The 23,863-nt window shown below is 38.4% G+C and overlaps 1 protein-coding gene across 6 annotated transcripts in view; it reads right to left on the minus strand.

Moving 5' to 3' along the window:
• The window catches only part of ITGB8 (integrin subunit beta 8), a 46,408-nt gene that overhangs the window by 16,669 nt on the left and 5,876 nt on the right, over positions 1-23,863 (minus strand). For 3 of the 6 annotated variants that reach the window (XM_061356428.1, XM_061356427.1, XM_061356426.1), the window contains exons 2-5: positions 12,059-12,144; positions 7,327-7,501; positions 4,348-4,594; positions 2,422-2,587 (exon numbers count right to left, since the gene is read on the minus strand). In XM_061356428.1, the coding sequence (XP_061212412.1) occupies positions 2,422-2,587; positions 4,348-4,594; positions 7,327-7,495 (582 nt within the window). In that variant the 5' untranslated portion in view covers positions 7,496-7,501; positions 12,059-12,144. The remainder of the gene's footprint in view (positions 1-2,421; positions 2,588-4,347; positions 4,595-7,326; positions 7,502-12,058; positions 12,145-23,863) is intronic. The other 3 variants (XM_061356430.1, XM_061356429.1, XM_061356431.1) reach the window with 1 other exon arrangement.

Raw genomic sequence — 23,863 nt, forward strand, 5'->3', positions numbered from 1 at the left:
GCAGCTGCCACATTAGGTGTGTCACTGTTACATAGAAATGCAAATGCACTGCATTTGTAAAATACCCCGTGCTCCAAAAAGTACTACAAACAGTTAATATGCATTCATTTGTACTTGTAGTTGGTGCCTTCTTTTATTTTTACTTTATACGTATATACTTTATTTTCTCAGCATTCCATAATTTTGTTTTCTTACACAGCTTTCCAGAAAGGACATTGAATGTGAACAACAAATCAATGAGTGTGTCTTCATGCACCTGCAAATTGAGAAATTCATTATCACGCAGCAAAATACTACATCTATCCACCATCTTAAGGGATTAATAAGAAAGCATCACCCACAAGGGTGGATTTAATGTGTGTCGGGAATTCAGTGATGTGAAAATGTAGAAGGGTAAGCTTATACCTAAACTGGGTTAGGTACCAACTTGTATTTCCATGACATTTATTTCCCTGAAAGAAAAAAAATGGCTCCTTTAAATTAAACTCTAGAGGCACACACAAATCACCGCATATTATTTTTCATGATTCCCTTTCTTGATTATTCCATCTTACTCACTAATTCCGCTTTCCTCTCTTTTCCACTTTTTTTCCTCCTCTGTCCTATGACTCTGTCTCACCTCTACCATTAACATGTCCAGGTATCTTTCAACTCATGTGAAACATGTATTAGCAACACAGCCCACGTACTCAGCCAGGCTTTGTCTTTGTCTTCCTTTCTTTGCTTTGCAGAGAGGGATTTAGCTCCCTTCTCAGGCTCATTCCCTCCTACCTCTTAATGGGGATTAAGTATCTCATAACAGTAGGGATAATAAGTACAGAGGGGTGTGGTCTCTTTTCCAGCTAATACATTAGGCATGAACCTCCCTCAGATAAATCTAGACAGCATTTCCCTTAAAGAAGACATATTTTACTTTTATTTATAAGCAGTTTGTATCTAAAATAAGCCAAATTTCTCCTTCAGCACCACAGAAACTTCTTGTTCCTAAGACTCCCATCATTTCACCTTGTCACCTCAAGACTACTACCTACTTACATCACAGCAACCAAAACTTTAAAGGAGCTTTATGACCTAATCTGCCACCTCTCGTAACAGGGCTGTATTGGCTAAAGCAAGATGGAGCAAGTTATGAAGTTGTACTCTAGGCAAAATGAGTCCACATTAACCTAAATTATAGCTCATGATGGTTGTTATGAATTACACATTGTTCTCATCCAGTTTGGTTCACAATTCAGTTAGCAGGAAAACTTCCCCATTCTCACAAATGTTTCCATCCTGTTGTTTTTGGAAGCATATATTCTAGAGCTCACATGTCGTAAGTCTGGAATGTGTCCAATGACAAACACTGAGTTTTAAGAATTTTTTTGAAAGCTTCAGAATGACTTTTTATAACAGCTATGATAACAGTGTCTACGAAGAGTAGTTTTTATTTACCTGTTTTACATCTTATCAGAATTTGAAAACAAAATTGGGCCAACCTGTTAATTTTTAGCATTGTTTGAGTTACTTTTTGTCCTCGATTCATTTGACTGCTCAAAAAAAAAAAAAAAAAAAGTGAGGATGGACAAGATAAAAGAATTGTCCTGACATCATCCCAAGACATGAGAAACACACTAAGCCTGTGATTTGGACACGAGCTGTATTACTTTCTTTAAGAGAACAGAAAGAATAGAGAATTAGCAAACCCATGAATCAGCCAACTTTCAAAATTTCTATTGCAGTACTATGCAAAGAAGACAAACAACATGCAAAATAGCCCTTTAGAAGAAACAAATTCTCATTATTTAATATGCTGTAGCCTGGGAATTACTGATGCAGATCTTTTCCATCCTTTTCTGCATGGAGAGATGGTGATGAAATTTTATTGAGATACAAAAGTTGTTTTTACTTGTTTTGTATTGTTTTCAAATATAAATTATTAAAAACCTGAGATAACATTGAAATGCATTTGTTTTCCTCATCTACACAAGCAGATATGTAACCGATCCTTCAGTTTTCAAATAGGTTTTTTCAGAAAAATGTCAAATGGTATTTTAACAATTCACTTAGGAACACAAGGAGGGCTGTAATGATTTTGAAACTATTTTTGTAGTGAACTGAAATTAATACTCTTCAAGGAAGAAGCAGCTGCTTTCATTGTCCATCCTATGTCAGTTAGGCTGTTTAAAGCCAGAGTTTGAAGAACATCATTAACTAATACTGACAAATATACCCTTAGGCCCTCCTTTTTCAGTTTCAATGGGAAACAGAAATGTATAGCTAAGGGGGAAATAATGGAAAAGGAGGAAGAAATCTTATTATCAGGCCTGGAAATGACACTTTGAAATCAGGAACATTGAGCACTGTTTAACTATATATATACACATATATATACACACACGTCTGAACTACCATTTAGTCTTCTGTTAATAAGCTCCTTACCTGGCACACAGCTGCTTGGAGCATCGCATCAAAACCCCCTTCAGGTGTATCAATATTCCCAGAAATTTTTTGTTTATTAACTGCATTTCTGAATTCTGCTATATTGTCGGTCAGGGATAGCACGTGAATATAACCGTGAGGAGGCATACAATCTAAATTATAATCACTGTAAAAAAAAAAACAACAAAAAAGCAAAAGTCTAACACATTCTGTATTTTCCATTTGAACTGTAAATACTGAATCCCTATTAACCTATAAAATCCTGTTAGTAATTTACATAGTGCATAGACGCAGAGTAGAAAAAATACTTAAAGAATAACTCCACATTAAGTTCAGTAGGAATTAGTTCTCATTTACTATGAAAAAGATGTATTTTTTAGCATTTATGGAAATGTATATAATATAATTTAATATAGTAACAGTACATATGTAGTATTTCTGTCCAGAATGAAAAGAAACACAACGTGAGCAATGGTATGATCTCAGAGAGTATACAATCCCTTTTGGAATGTCTATCAAGTGATACAGCTTTGCTTTTCATTATCTTGAAAAAGAGCTATTATACTGCAGCATTGTTTATCGATACACAGGTGACTAGATCAAAACTAAAATAAAAGTTCCTACATCCACTAGCAGTAAGTGTATATAAAATGAATGCTGAGATTAGTGACAATTAAAGGGATGGTAAACTCCACTTTCAATAACATCTTAGCTGTAAATTATACTCTTTGAAATCACGCATAAGGGAGAAGTATGAAGTTTGACGTAAGTAAGCTAGTGCCACAGCGCTTACTTGAGTCATTGCTCAGCGATCCATCCATAGCAGTGGAGTTCATGGCACTGAAGAAGCAGTGCAGGCATCCAGACTACAGCCTGCCCACTCCCAACTCAGTTTACAGTCAAGGAAGAGAAACTGGCACTGTAAGGATTAATACTTCCTCAGACATCTACTTTTAGGCAAAATGAATGGTGTCCTAGAAGTGCTAATTGATCTCCACTCACTACACAGTCCAGATGACTGCTTTATACACAGGCATTTTTATCAGCCTAATGAATTCCACTCCTACTGCCCAATTCAAACACCACTGAAATAAAAAAAAAGACACTTATGGACTTCACAGAACTTTGAATCATGACTTCCCAGGAAAGATAATAACAATCAAGAAGGTATGAACAGTTAATATTCACTTTTCCAAATATTACGGTTTATACAGATTTGAATTTCTCATGAATAATCGTGTTCTCCCACGGCTTTTGGAAGTGATCCCTCACTTTATGTAAGTGTTGAACGCAAGAAAGAAAAGACATGGGATCAAAAAAGAACTGCAAGCCAAACCAACCTTCTTATTTAAAATGGGAGTTCATTCATATTACAACTGTGGAATTAGATCAGAGGATTGCTTTTATTCATTAAACTAGCTGAAAGAAACTGTATCACATGGACAGAAGTAGCACTTTAAGAGTTCATGAATACACAGCCATACACCAGAAGTCCTAAATCAGGAAGTACAAAACTTTGTGACGAATCTAGGCAACATATGCAACATATATGCAAAGTAACTAAGAACAAAATATTAAATTATAGAACTAAATGCAAAACATATTCAAGTATACCAAAGCAGCATGTCATTTGGCTCGTTTTGCTAAAAAAAAAAACAACCCAAAACAAAACCCAAGACCCCCCAAAACAACCCAGCACATTTTACCTGATACAGAAACAGTTTTTCTGAAACCACTCACCAGATTATTTCAGAAGTAATCATTATATAATAACTTTCAGCATTTTCTTAGGAACTCTGCTGGAGAACCAAGGTATAATGAAACACAGACAGATTCTGAAGAGCTTTAAAAATAAATATGCATAATGCTTATTTGTGTACTTAAGTAATTTCTCAGTGGTACAATAAATATACAAAGACAACATACCTGCACTGGTTATGGATTCTGCCTGGATGAATGCTTATATAGGGTGACACAGTTTTGTCCACATAGGATCCAAATCCAAGTCGAAAATCCAGAGAAATATTCTCCATCTTTTTAGATAAAGCAAATCCAATGGAATTTAGTTTTTCTATATTGTTGTGCATAGAGGCTGAGACGTCAACTAAATAATAAAGATCCACAGGGTATTTCTCTAGAGGACGAACTTTTAACATAAAGTTTGCTTCACTTCCTAATTCAAAGGAAACATAAGGTTATTTACTATTTTTAATGGACACTCTTAAAAAACATTTAGTTTTGCAGCAACCTCAGCACAAAGTTCTTTATGTCAGCAAACAGAAGACAAACAAACAAGAAAACCTCCCAAGAGAAAACGAAACCTTGAAGCATTATTCAAATATAAGCCATAAAGGGGTTCTTTTGTAGAACATGTTGCCTTTTTTTTTTTTTCCTTTCAGGACCAATTTATTGTAAAAATCTGACTTCTCCCCACTTTCTTTTAATTCATGGTCATGCGATCCCTTTGACATTGCTCCAAAAAGCAGTTACGACTCACAAAGGACACAGATTTGCATAGGAACTGTGGCCAGCCACTTCAAGGCTGACACTTCAAAGTATGTACGTGTATCCTGCAAATCATCGCTCATCTGAGTCTAAAACTACATGTGTACTATAAAGGCAGCACAGTAAATTATGCTTCAAGTTTATACCAATCTAATTCCACAGATTTGATGAGAAAACTCAGTAGGATCAACATTTTTTTTTTTTTTAAAGAGGGTTTAATTTAAAACAAAAACAGAAAATCCATCTTTTGGTGTATACAAAACGGAACTCTTTGTTTAGCTAGGATGACAAATGTCTGTATCTCCTGCAGAAGACATCATATTCATGCATCAAATAAAAATGTTAATGCTTTGGAAGTCACTAAAAATAGCCCCTACATTTTTGCTTGCCTAGTATTATGTAATGCCAGCAAAGAGAGAAACAACTAGAGTACAGGCAGTGTAGGGACAGCAATGGATGACTTAAATTTGTTCATTATTTTGTCACCCAAACTGCAAGCTCACAGAAGAAATGAGGAAGTATGATCTTCGCATGATGAGTGCAGAATCTAACTGAATATTATGCAATGAAGATACAGCAAAGAACAGGAGGAAGGGAGACATTATAGAAGAATTACATAGGCATCAGTAGAAGCTATCTGAACACTGAAACATGCCTTCTCTGAAATGTGACTTCTCTATGACATTTACCAGCGCATATGACATTGCTAGATAGAATAATTCAAGCACATGCAACAAAGATATGACCCAGAAAAGTTGAACATGCAAAGTGCTTTCTTTCAGCAATATGAACATAATCTACTTGAAAATATCAGGATTTGCCTGTATAAAGTCATGCAAGAAAAAGAGAATTTCAGTGTGCTGTGACTTGTGTGTTTCCTCTTTGCCAATGTAAATGGAACGTCTTTTTGTAAATGACCTCTGCAGATCTCTGGCTTGCATATAGCAAGATGCTGAGTGCAGCTTTTATTTTTTTCCCCATGTAAATCCTGACGTTTGGCTGTATGTAAACAGTGACAAACCCCCTCAGTTTCAAAACAAAAACATCTTTGCCTGCATGATTATACTGTATCAAATTTCTGGTTTGAGGCATGACTATAGCTGTACATCTGTGTATTTCCCTGGGCTACAAAATATGGGCAAGATGTCTATATATCAAAAGTTATACTTCTAGGGATTTTAGTCTTCTGCCTCCCTGATGGAAGGACTTCTGCAAAGCATATGGAACCCTAAACTTAATCTCACTCATTAGTGGCAAAAAGGTTCATTAAACCAAATTTCAAAAAACTATTTTTTTTTCTGTTAATCAAGTATGCCTTTGTAAATAAATGTGATTACAGACACATCTAGAGCTAGCTCAGTTTCTGACACCATTTCTCAGTACAAAGTAGTGTATTGGTCATTTCTTTGGAGGGAGAGTGGGGAAAGGAGAGGAAGTGCTCAAGTTACTTTCTCAGTTTTTTTTATTATAAAGACTGCAAACCAGAGCTCGTTTGTGCTTTATACTCATGAAGAGTCTTCCTGTAACTGACAAAAAATTATCTTTTATACAGTGAAGATCGGTAACATATTTTCCTGTTCACTTAATGTTTTTCTACCAAAGACTGATCCCTTGTAAAAGACATTTTCTTCTCCAACTCTCATTTGCCAAAGGAAATAAGTTTTACGATATGAAACATACCCCGCATCCTTTCATACCACCTTCCACTTTTGCTGTTGTCTACAGCTATTTTAGAGATGGAGAACGTACACTGAGCTCACTGAGAACATAAACTTGAGCTCATCTAAGGGCAAGTAGAAAATCTCAGATCCATGAAGGGACTTGGAGATTCTATTAGAGCCAGGTGAAATGTCAGGCAGTGAATACCTGTCTCCTTTAGGAATCCAGTCCACTTTTATACATTGGCTATGATGTCTTTGTGATTGTCTAGTCAATGCACTTAAGAGTAACCAAATATTTGTATGACATATAGTGTATATATGTAGGTATACCTACAGAGAGTGTCTGACAATTATCAAATGATGAATTCAGAAATTCTAACTCAATTTCTTTTCAGTAAGGAATACAGTTGATACTGTATTATAAGTACATAAGGGAAAACTATTTGTGACGTGTCTATAAAGAAAAAAGATCAAGAAGCCACAATGGAAAACAGAAAAGCTACCTAAAATATTTTTTCCACTTATTGCTTGCATTATTCTGATCTTCAGCAGTATATGACAGAAACACTTCTCACTGAAGGCAGTACCTGAATATGACAGCAACACCACCACAGTCCTACAATACAATATTATTTTCCTTCAAAATAATTATTCCAGCCACTTCTTCACAAAATATCTATACTTAATATTACTGTACTTTAAATTGACTATAACATCAATGTGTTGGAGAGAACCCAACCTGGACGCAGTTGGACTGAAACTTTTCCAGGTGTCACTTGTGTATTTGTCTCATGGTCACTGGGCACTGTTACATGAACTGTGGGATTTTCTACAAAATCTGATTGGCAGCCTCTTTTCATTAAGTTGAAAACAGTGTCACAGCGTCCCTTCTGTGTTGTGTCAGCCATGAAATCCTGTTTAATAAGAGACAAAAAGTACAAAACAATATGAACAGAAAAAGCAACTGCAATATCTTCAAAGGAGAACAAAATAATAGTCTTTGAAACAATAAAAACATGCTACTATAATTACATAAATTGTAGAATAAGTTCAAGGAAGCTGTATGTTTTTAATAAGGGCAATGACAAAGTATTTAAATTATAAGTTAAAGCTAATTGCCACAATAACTTTTTTCCACAAAGGACAAAACTTTTGTAGGAGAAAGAGGATCTTGCACAATCAGAACAAGTTGACTGGAGAAAAGGAAATTGTACTATCATTATATCACTAAAAAATGTTCTGTGCTATGCTATTAGTGAGACCTCACTTGGAGTATTGTGTGCAGTTCTGGTGTCCTCAACATAAAAAGGACATGGATCTGTTGGAGCAAGTCCAGAGGAGGGCCACGAGGATCATCAAGGGGCTGGAGCACCTCCCGTATGAAGACAGGCTGAGAAAGTTGGGCTGTTCAGCCTGCAGAAGAGAAGGCTACGTGGAGACCTCATAGCAGCCTTCCAGTATCTGAAGGGGGCCAATAGGGATGCTGGGGAAGGACTCTTCATTAGGGACTGCAGTAATAGGACAAGGGGTAATGGGTTAAAACTTAAACAGGGGAAGTTTAGATTGGATATAAAGAGGAAATTCTTTCCTGTTAGGGTGGTGAGGCGCTGGAATAGGTTTCCCAGGGAGGTTGTGAATGCTCCATCCCTGGCAGTGTTCAAGGCCAGGTTGGACGAGGCATTGGGTGATATGGTTTAGAGCGAGGTGTCCCTGTCCATGGCAGGAGGGTTGGAACTTGATGATCTTAAGGTCCTTTCCAACCCTAACTATTCTATGATTCTATGAGTTAGTTATAGCAAGAAAGTGTCATTCACATGACATCAACACAGGTTAGTTTTCAGAGGAACCCACAAGTAATATTCCTCAGGCTAATATTTAAAAGTAGCAGCAGAAGACAGCTTTAGATTTATCTAACCTGAACTTGCCTATCACAGATGTTTTAATCCATACCCTACACCAAAACCAAGGACCAGCTGACTACATCATTTCAATCCCCAGAAACAGGAAGATATATGCTACAGGACTGGACAGTTTAAGATGCCATCAACATAAAAAAGTCCTTGTAAACAACATGAAAGTGGTTAGAGAGATTAGCAGTAGGATGATCTTGTAAGCAGCATATCCTTTCTTGCAGTTAAAGGGCATATTTGCCAAAATTGTGCCAGCATGATCCAATGCAAAATTCCTTCCTGACCACAAATCTGACGATTAACGTGACATGAACATGAAAGGAAAAAAACAAACAAACAAAAAAAAAACCCTTTGTACTTGTCGTGGTTTAACCCCAGCCAGACATCTTTTCATTCACTCCCCCCCTTCTTGCCCTTCCCCCTATTCGCAGAGGGACGGAGAGGAGAATCAAAAAGAATGCAACTCCTACGGGTTCAGATAAGAACAGTTTAGTAACTAAGGTATAACACAAATCACTAGTGCTACCACCAATGATAGTAATGATAAAGAAAATAACAGGGAAGAGAATACAACACCTCATCACCAGGCGACCGATAACTCGCTCCCCCCAGCCCGACCAAGCACTGACCGATACCTCCTCCAGCCCTGCAGTCCACTTAGCCCTTCTGGGTAACTCCCAGTTACCTCCTGGCCATGATGTGCTGTGGTATGGAATACTTCTTTGGTCAGTTTGGGTCAGGTGTCCTGTCTCTGCTTCCTCCCGGTTTCCCCTCCTCCCTGGCAGAGCACGAGGCTCACCAAGTCCTTGGCCAAACCAAAACATCATTTTTATCAGCTCTGTTCCCAGCACGAAAGTCAAAACACAGCACTGCACCAGCTACCAAGAAGGAGAAAAATGACTGCTACTGATAAACCCAGGACAGTACTCTTTCAAAGCATTAGTCCATCCCAGCCACAGCTGGAGAGCAAACAATGGACAATCTCTGATAGCTCAGAGGCAAATGGGCAAAATAAACAATCAAAAAGTGCATACAGCCAACTGTGTATGTGAATAGTCATCCAGATCCTGAAAAGACCAGAGAAAGCCCCTGAAGAATGAGGCTCAACAGTCATGTATCTTGTTTTCCAAGTTTCAATTTATTTTTGTAGTTGACCTCTGATACATTTTTTTCCACAACCTTCTTAAATATATGTAAAATAGAATAGCTTTTTAACTAACTGCTATTTAAATACTCTTTTTGATGTATGCATGTTTCAAAACGTAGATTTTTAAATGTATAAAGACATTAGCTGCTCTCGTTGCTACCACTGACAATTGATACGCTGCATTTTCTGCAGTTCATTGTGTGGGGTATGAAGTCAAAGCATCTCAAGTGCTCCTCAAGGCTGATTTTCTCATTAAAAATGTTTAAATAAATCAGGCATGCTAAGCTGAAATCTGCTCCTGTAACTTTACTCTGGAAAGTTTTGATCTGCAATTAATACAGGTTTTAGCATTCCACAGCCATGGATGTTGGTAGGTGAACTGGCTACCAAAAGTGTTGTCAAAGAGGGTTTGACAAATCCATGACTTCCATAAAAAGATCTCAGGACTGACATGAAAAGTGTGAGAAGTAAAGCAAGAGAAGCAGACCAGAAGTGAAACTGGTTGAATCTGAGCACCTTGTCAGAAGGAGACCTACTGCAGCTCCATAGTACTGGAAAGCTAGCAAGAGCTGCCCCGTGATAAATACAGATGTAGTAGGATAAAACTGTGCCCTTTGTAAGACAGAATATCAGGCCACAATGATCACAGAATCATAGAATAGTTAGTTTTGGAAAGGACCTTAAGATCATTAAGTTCCAACCCCCCTGCCATGGGCAACAACACCTCACGCTAAACCATCTCACTCAAGGCTCTGTCCAGGCTGGCCTTGAACACCACTAGGGATGGAGCATTCACAACTTCCTTAGGCAAACCATCCCAGTGCCTCACCACCCTCACAGTAAAGAACTTCTTCCTTATATCCAACCTGAACTTCCCCTGTTTAAGTTTTAACCCATTACCCCTTGTCCTATCATTACAGTCCCTAATGAAGATTCCCTCCCCAGCACCCTTATAGTCCCCCTTCAGATACTGGAAGCCTGCTATGAGGTCTCCATGCAGCCTTCTCTTCTGCAGGCTCAACAGCCCCAACTTTCTCAGCCTGTCTTCATACAGGAGGTGCTCCAGTCCCCTCATCATCCTCATGGCCCTCCTCTGGATTTGTTGCAACAGTTCCATGTCTTTTTTTATGTTGAGGACGTCAGAACTGCACACAATACTCCAAGTGAGGTCTCACGAGAGCAGAGGGGCAGGATCACCTCCTTCAACCTGCTGGTCACGCTCCTTTTGATGCAGCCCAGGATACGGTTGGCTTTCTAGGCTGTGAGCGCACACTGCTGGCTCATGTTCATTTTCTCATCAACCAACACCCCCGAGTCCTTCTTCACAGAACTGCTCTGAATCTCTTCTCTGCCCAACCCGTAGCTGTGCCTGGGATTGCTCTGACCCAGATGTAGGACCCTGCGCTTGGCATGGTTAAATGCACTTCTCCACGTTATAATCCATTGTGCCACCTACAGATGCCCTAAGGCTCCTCTTGGAAAACAAGACCTCCATGCCCTCTATTCATCCTTGCATTACTTATCCTTAGACTGTTTGCAGACTAAGTTTATAATTCCAAAACACTATATGTCAGATAAAGTTATGCCAGTGCCTTACACTTCTTATTGCCTCTAGGCACACCCTAGGAACTTAATTTACCTTGTCTGCTAACCTGAAACCTACTACAGATAATTTGCATGTGACCTTCAAGAGCATGTAAGCCTAGAATTGTCAGTGGTAGTCTCCAAAACCTTGCTCTCTGAAGTGCTTAAAATGAATCAGCCTCACTGAGAATTATGTTCTCAACTGTTTTTTTTTTCTGTCAGACAAAACCTAAGATTCCCATATTCTTATAGTTCAGAATGCAATAACAATTTCGAGGTAATTCTTGCTACTTAAGATCTATCTTCTGTGGTAAGTCTCAAAACTGATAGTTTCTAGTGTCAAAACAAGAAAAGTATGTTTTTTTTTCCATTTGTGACAGGGTCATAATATATGGTGAAGTCAAAGTTACCTTCAGTTAGTAAAACATTTTGTTAAATGCAACAGGCATATGTATAGACTTGCTCTATGAGGACTTAACATAAATTACTGATAAGTAATTTTGCTTTTGAAGCCAAAAAATGCTGAACTCTAAAAGCTACTATAAGTCTGCCAAAGCTGTCTACAAAGCACATGGAATACATTACAAAGTTCTCACTTCATATACTTATTTATTAAAAATGTCTCACTTTATTATTTACTGTAATTTCCCAAATAAAAGATTGTATTTTCTCCTTTGGAAAGTATATTTCACACAATTTTTCAGGTTCTGTCATTTGAAGATTTTCTTGCTATTTCTCAGTATGATTTTCACAGTTTAGAAGCCTTCTACCTTTACAAATCAGAAACAGCTAAAATATAAAGTCAAATGTAAATAAGCAAAATGCCATACCTCTTGAGCACACCATCCACACTCTGGACCCAAAGCAAGGCACCTTGTGCATGTTGCTGCATTTGAAGTGGCACATCTGTTTTGTGCTGCAATGAAACATAAAAACAAACATTCATGATTTATGATGATATGTGGGAATTGTAAAATACCTGATTTTAAACCAAGATTTCAAAAATTACTTCACCAGATTAAGAGTGATGACAGTGTATCCAAACAGAAGTAAACCAGAACAAAGGTAGACTAGAATACTTGCAGCATACTTTTTTTATCCACAGTCCAGAACTATATGTACAGGTTCCCAAGGCCAAATTTTTAAGATCCTGATTTAGAATAATTTTGAAGTGACAGTTTATCCTTGACATGCACCTTGATGATTTACTGCCTAACAGAAAAAAAATTACCAGGTAGCTTATCTCTTCATAGACATCTTCTTTTAAGTCATTTACACTTGACTGAGTTACTCATTATTGACTCCGTATGGAACCCAAAATATTTTCTCACCTTCTAAAAATATTCCCCCTCTACATTTTCTGGAATGAATGGTTTCCCAGAAGAACCAGATTTTATTTTGCTTTTCCAGAAGAAAATACAAATTTATCCAACATTACATGTGTCACAGACTGAAGATACATCATTCTGTACTAACAACTGCAAAAGAATGTGCCTACTAACAGGTTTATCAGCAAAATCACAGAATCGTTAGGGTTGGAAGGGAGCTCTAGAGATCATCTAGTCAACCCCCCTGCCAAGGCAGGGCCACCTAAAGCAGGTTACACAGGAACACATCCAGGTGGGTTTTGAATTTCTCCGGAGAGGGAGATTCCTGGGCAACCTGCTCCAGCGCTCTGCCACCCTCAATGTAAGGAAGTTCTTAAACTCAAATAGAAGAACTTCCTTACATTGAGGTGAAACTTCTTGTATTTTAGTTTATGGCTGCTGCTCCTTGTCCTGTCACTGGGCACCACTGAAAAGAGTCTGATGATCCTCTTGGCACCCGCCTTTGAGATTTTTATATGTATTAATGAGATTTTGTCTCAATCTTCTTTCCTCTAAAGTCTCAGCTCCTGCAGTCTTTACTCATAAGATGCTCCAGACCCCTGATCATCCTTGTGCCCTCCGCTGGACCCTCTCCAGTAGCTCATTTTCTTTCTTGTACCGAGGAGCCCGGAAGTAGACACAGTATTCTAGATACAGTCTCATGAGGATTGAGTAGATTGGATCTGCTGGCCACACTCTTCCCAGTGCACCCCAGGATACTCTTGACCTCCTGGCCACAAGGGTACACTGCTGGCTTATAGTCACCTTATCACCTACCAATACTGCCAGGTCCTTCTCAGCTGAACCCCTCACTACTAGATCAGCCACCAACCTGTACTGGTACTAAGGTTCTTCCTCCCCAGTGCAGTACCCTACACTTGCCCTTGTTGAAATCTCATTAGGTTTCTCTCTGCCCAATTCTCCAGCCTATCAAGGTCCTCCTGGATGGCAGTACAACCTTCAGGTGTATTAGCAGCTCATCCCAGCTTCGTATCATCAGCAAATCCTTTACATGCTTTTCACATCTTTGTTTTATAGGTCATTGTTTAAGTTAGTACTCCTTGTAATGAAACTTTGGCAGTTGAGAAGAAGAGATAGCCTTTTCAAAGGACTCAGTCAGCTCAACCTGAACTGGGTGGAGAATGGAACTGGGTGGAGAAGGGATTCAGAGCAGTCCTGTGGAGAAGGACTTGGGGGTGCTGGTCAATGAGAAACTTAACATGAGCTGGCTTCAGTGTGCGCTCACAGCCCAGAAAGCCAACCGTATCCTGGGCTGCATCAAAAGAAGCGTGACCAGCAGGCCAAAGGAGGTGATCCTGCCCCTCTACTCTGCTCTCATGAGACCTCACTTGGAGTACTGTGCTCAGTTTTGGCGTCCTCAACATAAAAGGGACATGGAACTGTTGGGACAAGTACAGAGGGCCATGAGGATGATGAGGGGACTGGAGCACCTCCTGTATGAAGACAGGCTGAGAAAGTTGGGGCTGTTGAGCCTGCAGAAGAGAAGGCTGCATGGAGACCTCATAGCAGGCTTCCAGTATCTGAAGGGGGACTATAAGGATGCTGGGGAAGGACTCCTCATTAGGGACTGCAGTGATAGGACAAGGGGTAACGGGTTCAAACTTAAACAGGGGAAGTTTAGATTGGATATAAGGAAGAAGCTCTTTACTGTGAGGGTGGTGAGGCACTGGAACGGGTTGCCCCAGGAAGTTGTGAATGCTCCATCCCTGGTGGTGCTCAAGGCCAGCCTGGACAGAGCCTTGAGTGAGATGGTTTAGCGTGAGGTGTTGTTGCCCATGGCAGGAGGGTTGGAATTTAATGATCTTAAGGTCTTTTCCAACTTGAACTATTCTATGGTTCTATGATTCTGTGAATGTCAGCATTAGTGTATCCTTTCAGCACATTCAGCACAAGGCTCTTATAGACCAGAGTGCCTCCACAAGAGACAAGTTTCCTCCCCAGAGTTATTCAGAAGGCGCATGGCCCTTCAGCACACAGCACAGTAGTAGCACTGTTTAACAACACTGCTTTGTGGCATATTCAGCATGGCGTATTATAAAATATACTTGAAACAAAATAAATGGAAACACTGCATACTGGTCCACGGTGATAATGTGCATATCATCATATCAAAACAATCTGAAGAAAAATTTGTTTTTCATCCAAAATTTTTGCAACATGTACCGTCAGATTATTTCTTTCCAACCTGCAATCATAAAAGCCATCTCTCTTTTTAGAGTAATGAGAGCTACTGCTCATAGGGAAAACCTGTATTAGGAAAACACAGACTGAAATATCTTTGTCTTTATTTAACTGATTTCAGCTATGGATTCAAAGATGAGAACCAATATCACATCAACAGCTAGTCCTCAATAGGTCACTTTGAATAACTGATGATCCAAGGAACTAATCAGTGCTTGCAAGCTATTAGTATCAACACCATATATACCATTATCAGCATTAACAAGATAGGAAAGCCTAGTATTAGCACAAATGCAGCATTATACTGATAATATACAGGTTAGTGGCCATTTCATTAATTTCAAAGTTCATACCTGTATTTCCGTTTCATATAAACTGCTGCTGATAATTTTTGCCATGCAGACAATGTGAGGAAATAAATTATGAGACAGGGAGTGAATCACAGACATGATAGAAACAGTAAGCTGAAAAGCAGCCCAGGAAGGCTCTGGAACAGAGGGAAAATTTATTAAAGGGTGGGAGAGGTGTGTAGGGATAAATAAAGGAGGAGCTGCTAAGAAGAGAGAAAAGAACAAGACAAAAATACAAAAGTTTTTTGTTTGTTTGTTATAAAAACAAACACAGCAAGTTTTACTTGGATGTGGAATGACAGCAAGCTCATTCAGCACTAACACGATAAAACTTCTTTGCATTTGTAGGCAGATGGCAACAGCACTTTATGTTCTGCAGTCTGAAAGATCAGACCTGGAAGCCATAGAAAAAATTACTACAACCCATAGGAGAGTAGAATGAGGATGACGATTCCAGGCAGGTAAAGACATGCACAGGGTTATAGAGCTTGCACAGATTCCTTCCTGGAAAGTATTGGTAAAGCACAAAGGCACAGGATGAAAAGTTGCTGAAGGAGTACAAATAAAAGGAATATAATTGTTCTTGGCACAGAAGCATCACTCCCATCTTCAACTACATACCAAAGACAGCAGAGATGAAAGGTATGGCAAGGAAAATGACGGATTTGGTAAGGACAAGAAAAGATATGAACTGCTGATCTGCAGCATAATAGGGGTTAAAGAAAACCATGGGGCAAAAGAGGGAGGAGATGATAGGAACTTTGAAGATACCAATTAAGATAACATCCACCCAAGAGGCAGGCCTCTTCTGATAAGAAGGAATAGTTGACAGGAAAAAATGAGAGACCTGTGTTTCTAGCTATACAAATAAGGAGTAAGTCAAGTTAATTCCTAGTCATCATAATCTGTAAACCAAATAATGAGGTTAGCCTAATTAATTTCCTGCAGTAATGTCTGAGACTTCTTTCTTAAAACATATAATCCTATCTGCATAATACAAGTTTCCCAAAATTAAATGTCATTGACCATGTAACAAAACATTACCCTCTTACTGTAATGTACCTGGGCTACAAAAAAAAAAAAAAAATAATTACAAAAAAAAATAGTATGTGTCTATGGCTGGAACAATTGCACCATAATTCCAGATGCATTGGAAAACTGACTGAAAAATAACTGTACCAACTTTTTTTTTCTTTTTTTTTTTTTTTGGTGTATGGTCGGTTTATTGAATCTATCGCAGCTTGATTTAGTTTGTTAATACAGCCTGTCTGGTAAAATGTAGGGGGTGGGCATATATTTCAAAACTGCTAATGCAGTAGAAAAGATCTTAAAATCCAGTTTGGGTTTTCAATGTCATCATAGTAGATGAAATACTTTAACAAATGAGCTATACAAATGAGCTGGATGCAAATCTCTTTGCTGACATCTCTTGTCTCCAGAGCTCCATTTTCGCAACATGAAGTCACGGACTGGCAATCGACAAGCTTGGTACCACTGGCTCAAAAAGCTGATTTTTTCTGGAATAAAGAGAAACTTGAAAAAGGTTTATTAATGCCCAAGACACATCCTGGCTACATGGCTACCGCAGTTCCCAAGTACACAGTCCCTTATAGCAGTAATGTTTATGGACATGTTTGTTTTCATTCACCAAATATTTATTATCTAGTTATAAGCCTACTCTAAAGTAATAAGCCTACTCTAAACCAGTAACTGATTTAGTATAAATTCTCAGTTTAAAAATCATATGCTAAAAGAAACTTTTTTTTTTAATTTTTTTTAAATGAGCTGGCTCAAAAAAGATGAGAGATTTTTCCTGCCACTTCACCAAAACCAGAGTCCAGACAAGACTGAGTTACTGTTCAGCCAAAGCTAAGGGCAAGTTTCTACTGGCTTCAGTTATAACTGATGTATGCCAAAAGGTATTTTCAGTGATGGCCAAATTTTGTGCTGGGAGCTGGACAGGCATATGCATATAATAAAAAGTGAATGCAGCAAGTTAAACAGCACTTTTCCAGCCTCATCCACAAAATAAACCGTGCTCCAATGACTGCAGCTATTTACAGTGATCACAGGTTGGAAAGCCTAAAATCTCAGCAACAAGAGGGATCAAGGCAAGACAAATATGATGTGTTATATACTCATATCCTGCCTCACTATTATGAAAATATCATGAGAGGGTTACTTATCTCAGAGATGGAATAGTAATAATTCGCACTGATGTTTGAGAGGGGATGTTAAACAGGTTTTCAGACATATAGCACTTTGTTCAAGTACAGCCAAGAATTTGGATTTATATCAACTTCACTGCTGGTACATATTTGTGCTGATTTTGGAGGGTGTATGACTTGCTTTCTTAAAAGAGAAAGACAAAATATAACTAGCAGCTTATAGTCCCTGAGCATGGAACAGTAAAGGGAGCTGCAGTGGTTTAATCATAAACCTGGAGACTTTTTACATGGGCATGTAGAGGGGATTGGCTTTAAGCTGAAAGATGGTAGATTTAGATTAGACATTAGGAAAAAATTCTTCACTATGAAGGTGGTGAGATGATAGCTGCAAGATGGTAGATTTAGATTAGACATTAGGAAAAAATTCTTCACTATGAAGGTGGTGAGACACCAGCCCAGGGTGCCCAGAGAAGCTGTGGATGCCCTATCCCTGGCAGTGTCTCAAGGCCAGGTTGAATGGAGCTTCGAGCGTTCTGGTCTAGTGGAAGGTGTCCCTGCCCGTAGCAGGGGGGTTGGAACTAGATGATCTATAAGGTCCCTTCCAACCCTAATCATTCCACGATTCTATGATTCTGTGGTACTCAGACTATTGAACACTAACTAAGGAAAGACAATACAAAATTACCTAGCCTCTGCAGAGCTTTTTTCTTTAAATTCTGTATCCAATCCTGTTCTAGGGCTGCAATCATCCAGGCTGTCCCTCTCATGTGGCAGTCAGTAACTTGTGTGTAGCACCACTTTGGAGGAAAGCTGCAGAGCTTTTATATAGTAATACAGCAGTTACCATCACCTTTTTGTCTTCAGGAGTTTAGCAACATGGCTCCTGCAGAAGGGACAGCCAGTAACTGACCCAGCTAACACACAGCTTCCCAACTCACTTTGGCTGAATATGCAGATACAATGAAAAGCATTGTAAAAATACTACAGAGGGGTATTTTTCCCCCCCTGATTATTGTGTCTGACATTTACTTGCTCAGATTACAAGGAAAAAAATGAGTGCCTGTGCTTTAACCGCCAATCCTAAAACGTAATCCTGGAATTAGGGTTTTTTTCACCTTTTTTTTTTTTCCCCCAAACAAGCAATAATTCTCTTTATTCTTCGTGCCTAATGCTATGCTTTAAAAACACCCTTTGGCACTAGTAGTAATGCCAAGTGTTACAAGGCAATCCTCAAAATCAGCTTTAAGAGGTACTCACCCTTGCCCAGAAAAGGAGATTTCAGCTTCCATACTGTACATCTATTATGCTTTATAATACATTCCTCAAATTACTTGAGCAAAAATACCAGAAACCTTTTCTTGCCTCTCCCTTTTTTCTATAACATACTGAATTTGTTAATTTGTATCAATTCTGTATTGATGGTTGTCCACTTTAGTTTCACTATTCAGACAGGAGCTAAGCTGCACAATGATTTGAAAATACCGTCTAGCAGCAAGAGAGGTAGCAGTATTCTCAAGCATGTGAGACACGTGTTTGTTAAGAAAAAGATGTGCAAAAAACAAGGCGCAAAACATGACAGGCACTGTGAAACGCTGAGCCCTGGAATAAACACTTCTGTAAACCTGGCAAGTGAGTAAAAACAACTTTCCATTAAAACAAACAAGCAAACAACAACAAAAAAGAAAATAAAACCAAAACCCATCCTAGACCTTCTTAAGAAAGAAAAAATAGTCAAGTGTTACAGTGTTCCTGAAAAAAACAAATATGGGAACTGGCATACTGTTATATATACTGGTATATATACACCAGTACACTGTTATAAATACTGGCAGATATACACTATAACTGGAGAAGAGATACAAATGAAACAAATAAGAACTATACCTGCACTTCTGAATAAATGCACTGAAAAAGCATCACTAGTGAACAAGTCCTGATGACTGATACAGGCTCCCATTCCTAACTCTACCAACATCCCCCTGATAGTTCTCGGGTTCCCCAATTAATCAGCATGACCATATGAACACATCACCCTATGAACATGAGGGTCACTACTGAGAGTTCAAAAAAAGATTTAAAAAGCCATCAAAATGCAAAGTAATGCAGCAGTCTGCCTCATTGTATGCAGTATTGCCTTTGCAAAATATGGCGCAAAATACCAAGATCTTCCTGTTTTTTTTCTTCACACTGTGCAAGCTCTGAGAGATGCCACCCCGAAGAACTGATTATGGGTATCAGCTGAATGAGGCAAAGGTAAAGGGTGAGAAGGAAAAGGGGAGACCTCTGTCAACACAGCACTGAGAAAGCTCTGGCAGAAAAGGACAGTTGCAGCTGATGCTGGAGAACAGCAACTCTATCAGAAGTCTGCTGTGTAATAGCAGTGGAGTTCCCAGGCAGTGTATGGACACTTCCATAATTAGGGAACAATATAGACATTAGCCTGCCAGGAGATACTCTGACACTGCTATGAGCCTACATATGCCTTTCTCAGCCTCATTTCTTTGAAAAGTTCCGTTACTTATATCTATGTTGCACATCCCCCAAGAGGGCAACTTGGAGCACAGAAACCTCATGCAAATGCATACAAACTCAGGTTTAAAAGTATAAATATTATATATATTTTTCTAATATAGTTTTTGTGGGGTTTTTTTTGTGGTTTGGGGTTTTTTTTGTTTTTTTTTGTTTTTTTTTTTTTTTAGAAAGAGGGACGTAACACAATTTTGGAAAAGGTACTACCCAAAATAGCTACTGGTATATAGCAGTTAGGACTCACAAACACAACATTCAAACTACAGCCTCAAACATGACCTTGGCTGTGGGAGGCAGAGCTACTGACTACTCTAGACTGACTTTGCTCCCAACCCACAATACAGAATGAAAACAAGCAATGTAACCTTGAATTTTTTCACAACACAATTTTTGTAGCCTCTCCTTTCTACGAAACTTCCTGCTTTTTACAGAAGATGGTTATATTTTGTTGTTGCAGTCCATGCCTGCAAACAATAAGTCAACCACTATTTCGCTTCTGAAACTGAACTATTCTGTCTTTTGCAAATAAAAACATACTGGACAACTTATTCTGATTATATCATTAGAAGAGACTCATTTCCCACAGCCACTAGCTTTTACAGCACAGGTTTGATGGTACTGTTTGCACAGCTTTGCACCAATAAAAATGCAAAGCATATGGAATTAGAGAGCTTGAAAATTTTTTTATTAAATCACTTGATTTAAAGGGAACTTCAAGATGTGTGGAGCTGTGTTAATTCTCTTGTTTCCTAGGACCAAACACAGGCATAGGAATCATTATACTCTAGTCATTTCCAGCTGCTAGAATCTCCCCTGGAGGTGGCCAGCCTGGATATAGTCATGCTGCTTGAGCGAAGCCTGGAACAGCTACTGCTGTATTTCATTGCTAATTTAATTTCTTGTGTAATACTAGCTAGCAAGTAGCACATCAACAACCTAGAATATATTTCTGTGCATACAATATATATATATATATACCTAAATATGAGGTCATGACAAATATAAAGGTAGACACAAATGATTATTTTATTCCTGCTTAAGAAGTTCAACCTTGAATAAAAGACAAGCCCAAGCTGTATATCCTACCATCTCCTCAAAGCAGTTCCTCAACCCCAAACCACCTCCCTAATTCACCTTTCTGTTGCATACTTAGTTTTCACTAAATTGTTTCTTTCTGTCCTGTAAGGTCACTACTTCTTCCCAGCCCTGCATCTTCACTCACAAACCCAGAAGCAGTGCAGAAGATGGGCTCAGAACTATTTCTTCCCAAGGAGTGTTACCACAGACCACCGGAAACACAGGATCTATGCCCATAGCAATGCAAACAGCTTTCTTCATATGCTTTTACTTGCACACACTGCAAGTTGAAACAAACTCCATATTCAGACTCTGATTCTCAAAGCTAAAAAACTGATGGAACCAGTCGCTCGATTTTGAACACAAAATTATAACCAAACTGTGCTTCTTTCTACAAAAGATGTTCCTGAAACAAACCCAAAACCAAAATCTGTGCACATGTATATACTAGGAAGACATGTCAGGATTAAAACAAAACTTTGAACACATAATACATAGCTTATACTCACAAAGATAAAGCCTAAAGAATATTATATAAGAGCTAAAACTGGTATAAAAGAGGATAAACACTACTCCTTAAGGACTTGTAGTATGTAGTGCACAAGTTTGGGAGAAGCATTTATTCAGCAGGGCTATTTTTAAAATGTTGCCTTCTAGAATACAAAGTGTCTGGTATTTGTTATTTCAGTAATTTGCTTTTCAATCGGGTTTTCAATCTCCAAACATGGTTACTGGCCCTGAGACAAAAGGAATATGGTAAAGACTTTCTGCAGTTTTCTTTTAAATTATTTTTGCTACTTATAGGCTCCTTGAATGCAGAAACAGATGTCATATTTTAATTAACTGTGTGATAACATAGCACAAAAACCTCTTAGGATCCAATCTGATGAACAACAGCTGAATCAAAAGTCCTTCAAAGGTGAGTTAAACCACACGGCCTTTCTGAACATACAGATCAAAAATGGAAGAACACAAAGATCTTCTCACAAAACACTGAGAAATTAACTTCTCAACTAGGAGATACATGCATTGTTCACAAACAAACAAAAAACCGAAACCCACCATACCTGTCTAGGAAGAGACACTGGCCAACCTCCATTTTAGGTTTATGTAAGCCTCCTAGATTTTTATAATTTGAGGGCAAAGATTACACAAAACATGACTGCATGCTATAAAATATGCAGACTCACATATTAACTATAACTGCTGGTGCAGTATGTGATCCTGTTTGAATGCAGGCTTCTGCTTGTGCTTCTCCAAGCAAGTATTCACACATGTTTTTGGTCTGCAGGTGCACCTTAAATGCTCTGGAAGGGACAACCTTCAAACACACAAATTCGAGATTTTAAACAGGTAGTGGTTTATTTAATGTTCGGAAGTAATGCCACAACATTTTTGACAACAAATGCATTTCAACAGTTTCGTTTAGATTGGAAGAGCATGCTTGCTGATTTCATTAGTTTTATTTTGGTAATTTTGCATCTTCTGTGCCAGTGTAAGTTGTCTGAAGTTTTCTTATTTCCTGGGAGTCCTGTTTGTACAAGAGATGGGATCTTGGTTCAGCTTTCCAGCAAGAAGCTCCCATATAGGAGAAGCAAGTTGTGCTCAGTACAGTACTAACCCCTGTCACCCATGGAAATAAATCATACTCTTAAGTATCGTACAGCAAGTGGAATTCACTTAGCCTAATTCCCTTGAACACTGAGAAGGAACAGAATTTATTTTGGAAAACGTAGTGACTGGTTTAATCAGGCTTGGATTACTTTTGTGATGCCAACATACATGATGCAGCTGTGTTCATACACAGCTACAACAACAGCAGAATACCAAAAATACTTAAGTTTTCAAGATTTGAACCCAATGAAATACAGCTGCTAACAACTTAACTCTCAAGACAGTAAACAGAGACAACGGCCTGAAGAAAAATAAAAATCGAGCCTCCAAGAACATCATTCCCCCTGCCTAAAGCTACAGGATTTTATTCCTCTGATAACTGTAGTTAAAATCTCTGTCTTAATAACTTTTGATAAATACTTCAGACTCATTACTGTCACCACAGGTAGCAGCAGGAAGAAGTCACCGCAGGCATATGACAATGAAATAATGGGAAGCATAGAAACATATGAAGAAAAAGGTCAACTATGAGCTTTGCAAACTTTTCAATTTAGGCAAACACAGCCTCAGCTAGAAGCTGCTTTTTTGGCAGCTTTCTAATGCTGTAAATTCTGATCATCCTGAAATACTTAGATTTTGCTCAAGGCGTTATTCTTGTTCTACCACCAGTACAAGGGAAAATCCTGAATGGCTGGCAAGCAGCATACTTTTCTTCTTGAAGAAAGGTTCCATTACAGTGGACAGTGAACTAATTCATTAGAGCTCTACTTCCTTCCCAAAAGCTAAACTAAATAGCCCAAATCCATTTATGTAAACTGCCAAAAGAAAAAAAATAAATAAATTATCTTTTAATAAAGTTTGAGTGCTTAGGAAAGAATTAACAGACCATATTCTACTTTGTCCATCATAAAATATGAGTATTTAAGCAGAAGAGAAAGAAGTATTACATCTTTCCACTGGTTAGACAGAAGTCAGCAATTAGTAATGGACACATATAGGAGCTCTGGAGAAATATTTTGCTTGAAAGGAGGATTTAAATAGAAAGAGGAACACCGGAGCTGTTAAGAATTTGATAAAAAAAACCCAAACCAAAAAAAAACAACACAAACCCTCCCCCCCCCAAAAAAAACAAACAAACCAAATCCAAATACAGAAAGTTTACTAACACAAAGGAATTGATACACCTCTCTGGAATTTTGCTTTTAGTACATTCAACTTGAGAAACCAGGTTAATACCACAACATCTGCCCTACCAGTTACAGTAAAAGCACATGATAGTTCATTTATGTCTTGTGCATGTAACATGATTTTAGTGTCATTAATGTTTT

The sequence above is a fragment of the Neopsephotus bourkii genome, unplaced genomic scaffold, assembly GCF_033783945.1.
Source record: "Neopsephotus bourkii isolate Nb327-2 ecotype Australia unplaced genomic scaffold, CSIRO-AGI_Nbou_v1 NB_855, whole genome shotgun sequence".
NCBI lineage: Eukaryota > Metazoa > Chordata > Aves > Psittaciformes > Psittacidae > Neopsephotus > Neopsephotus bourkii.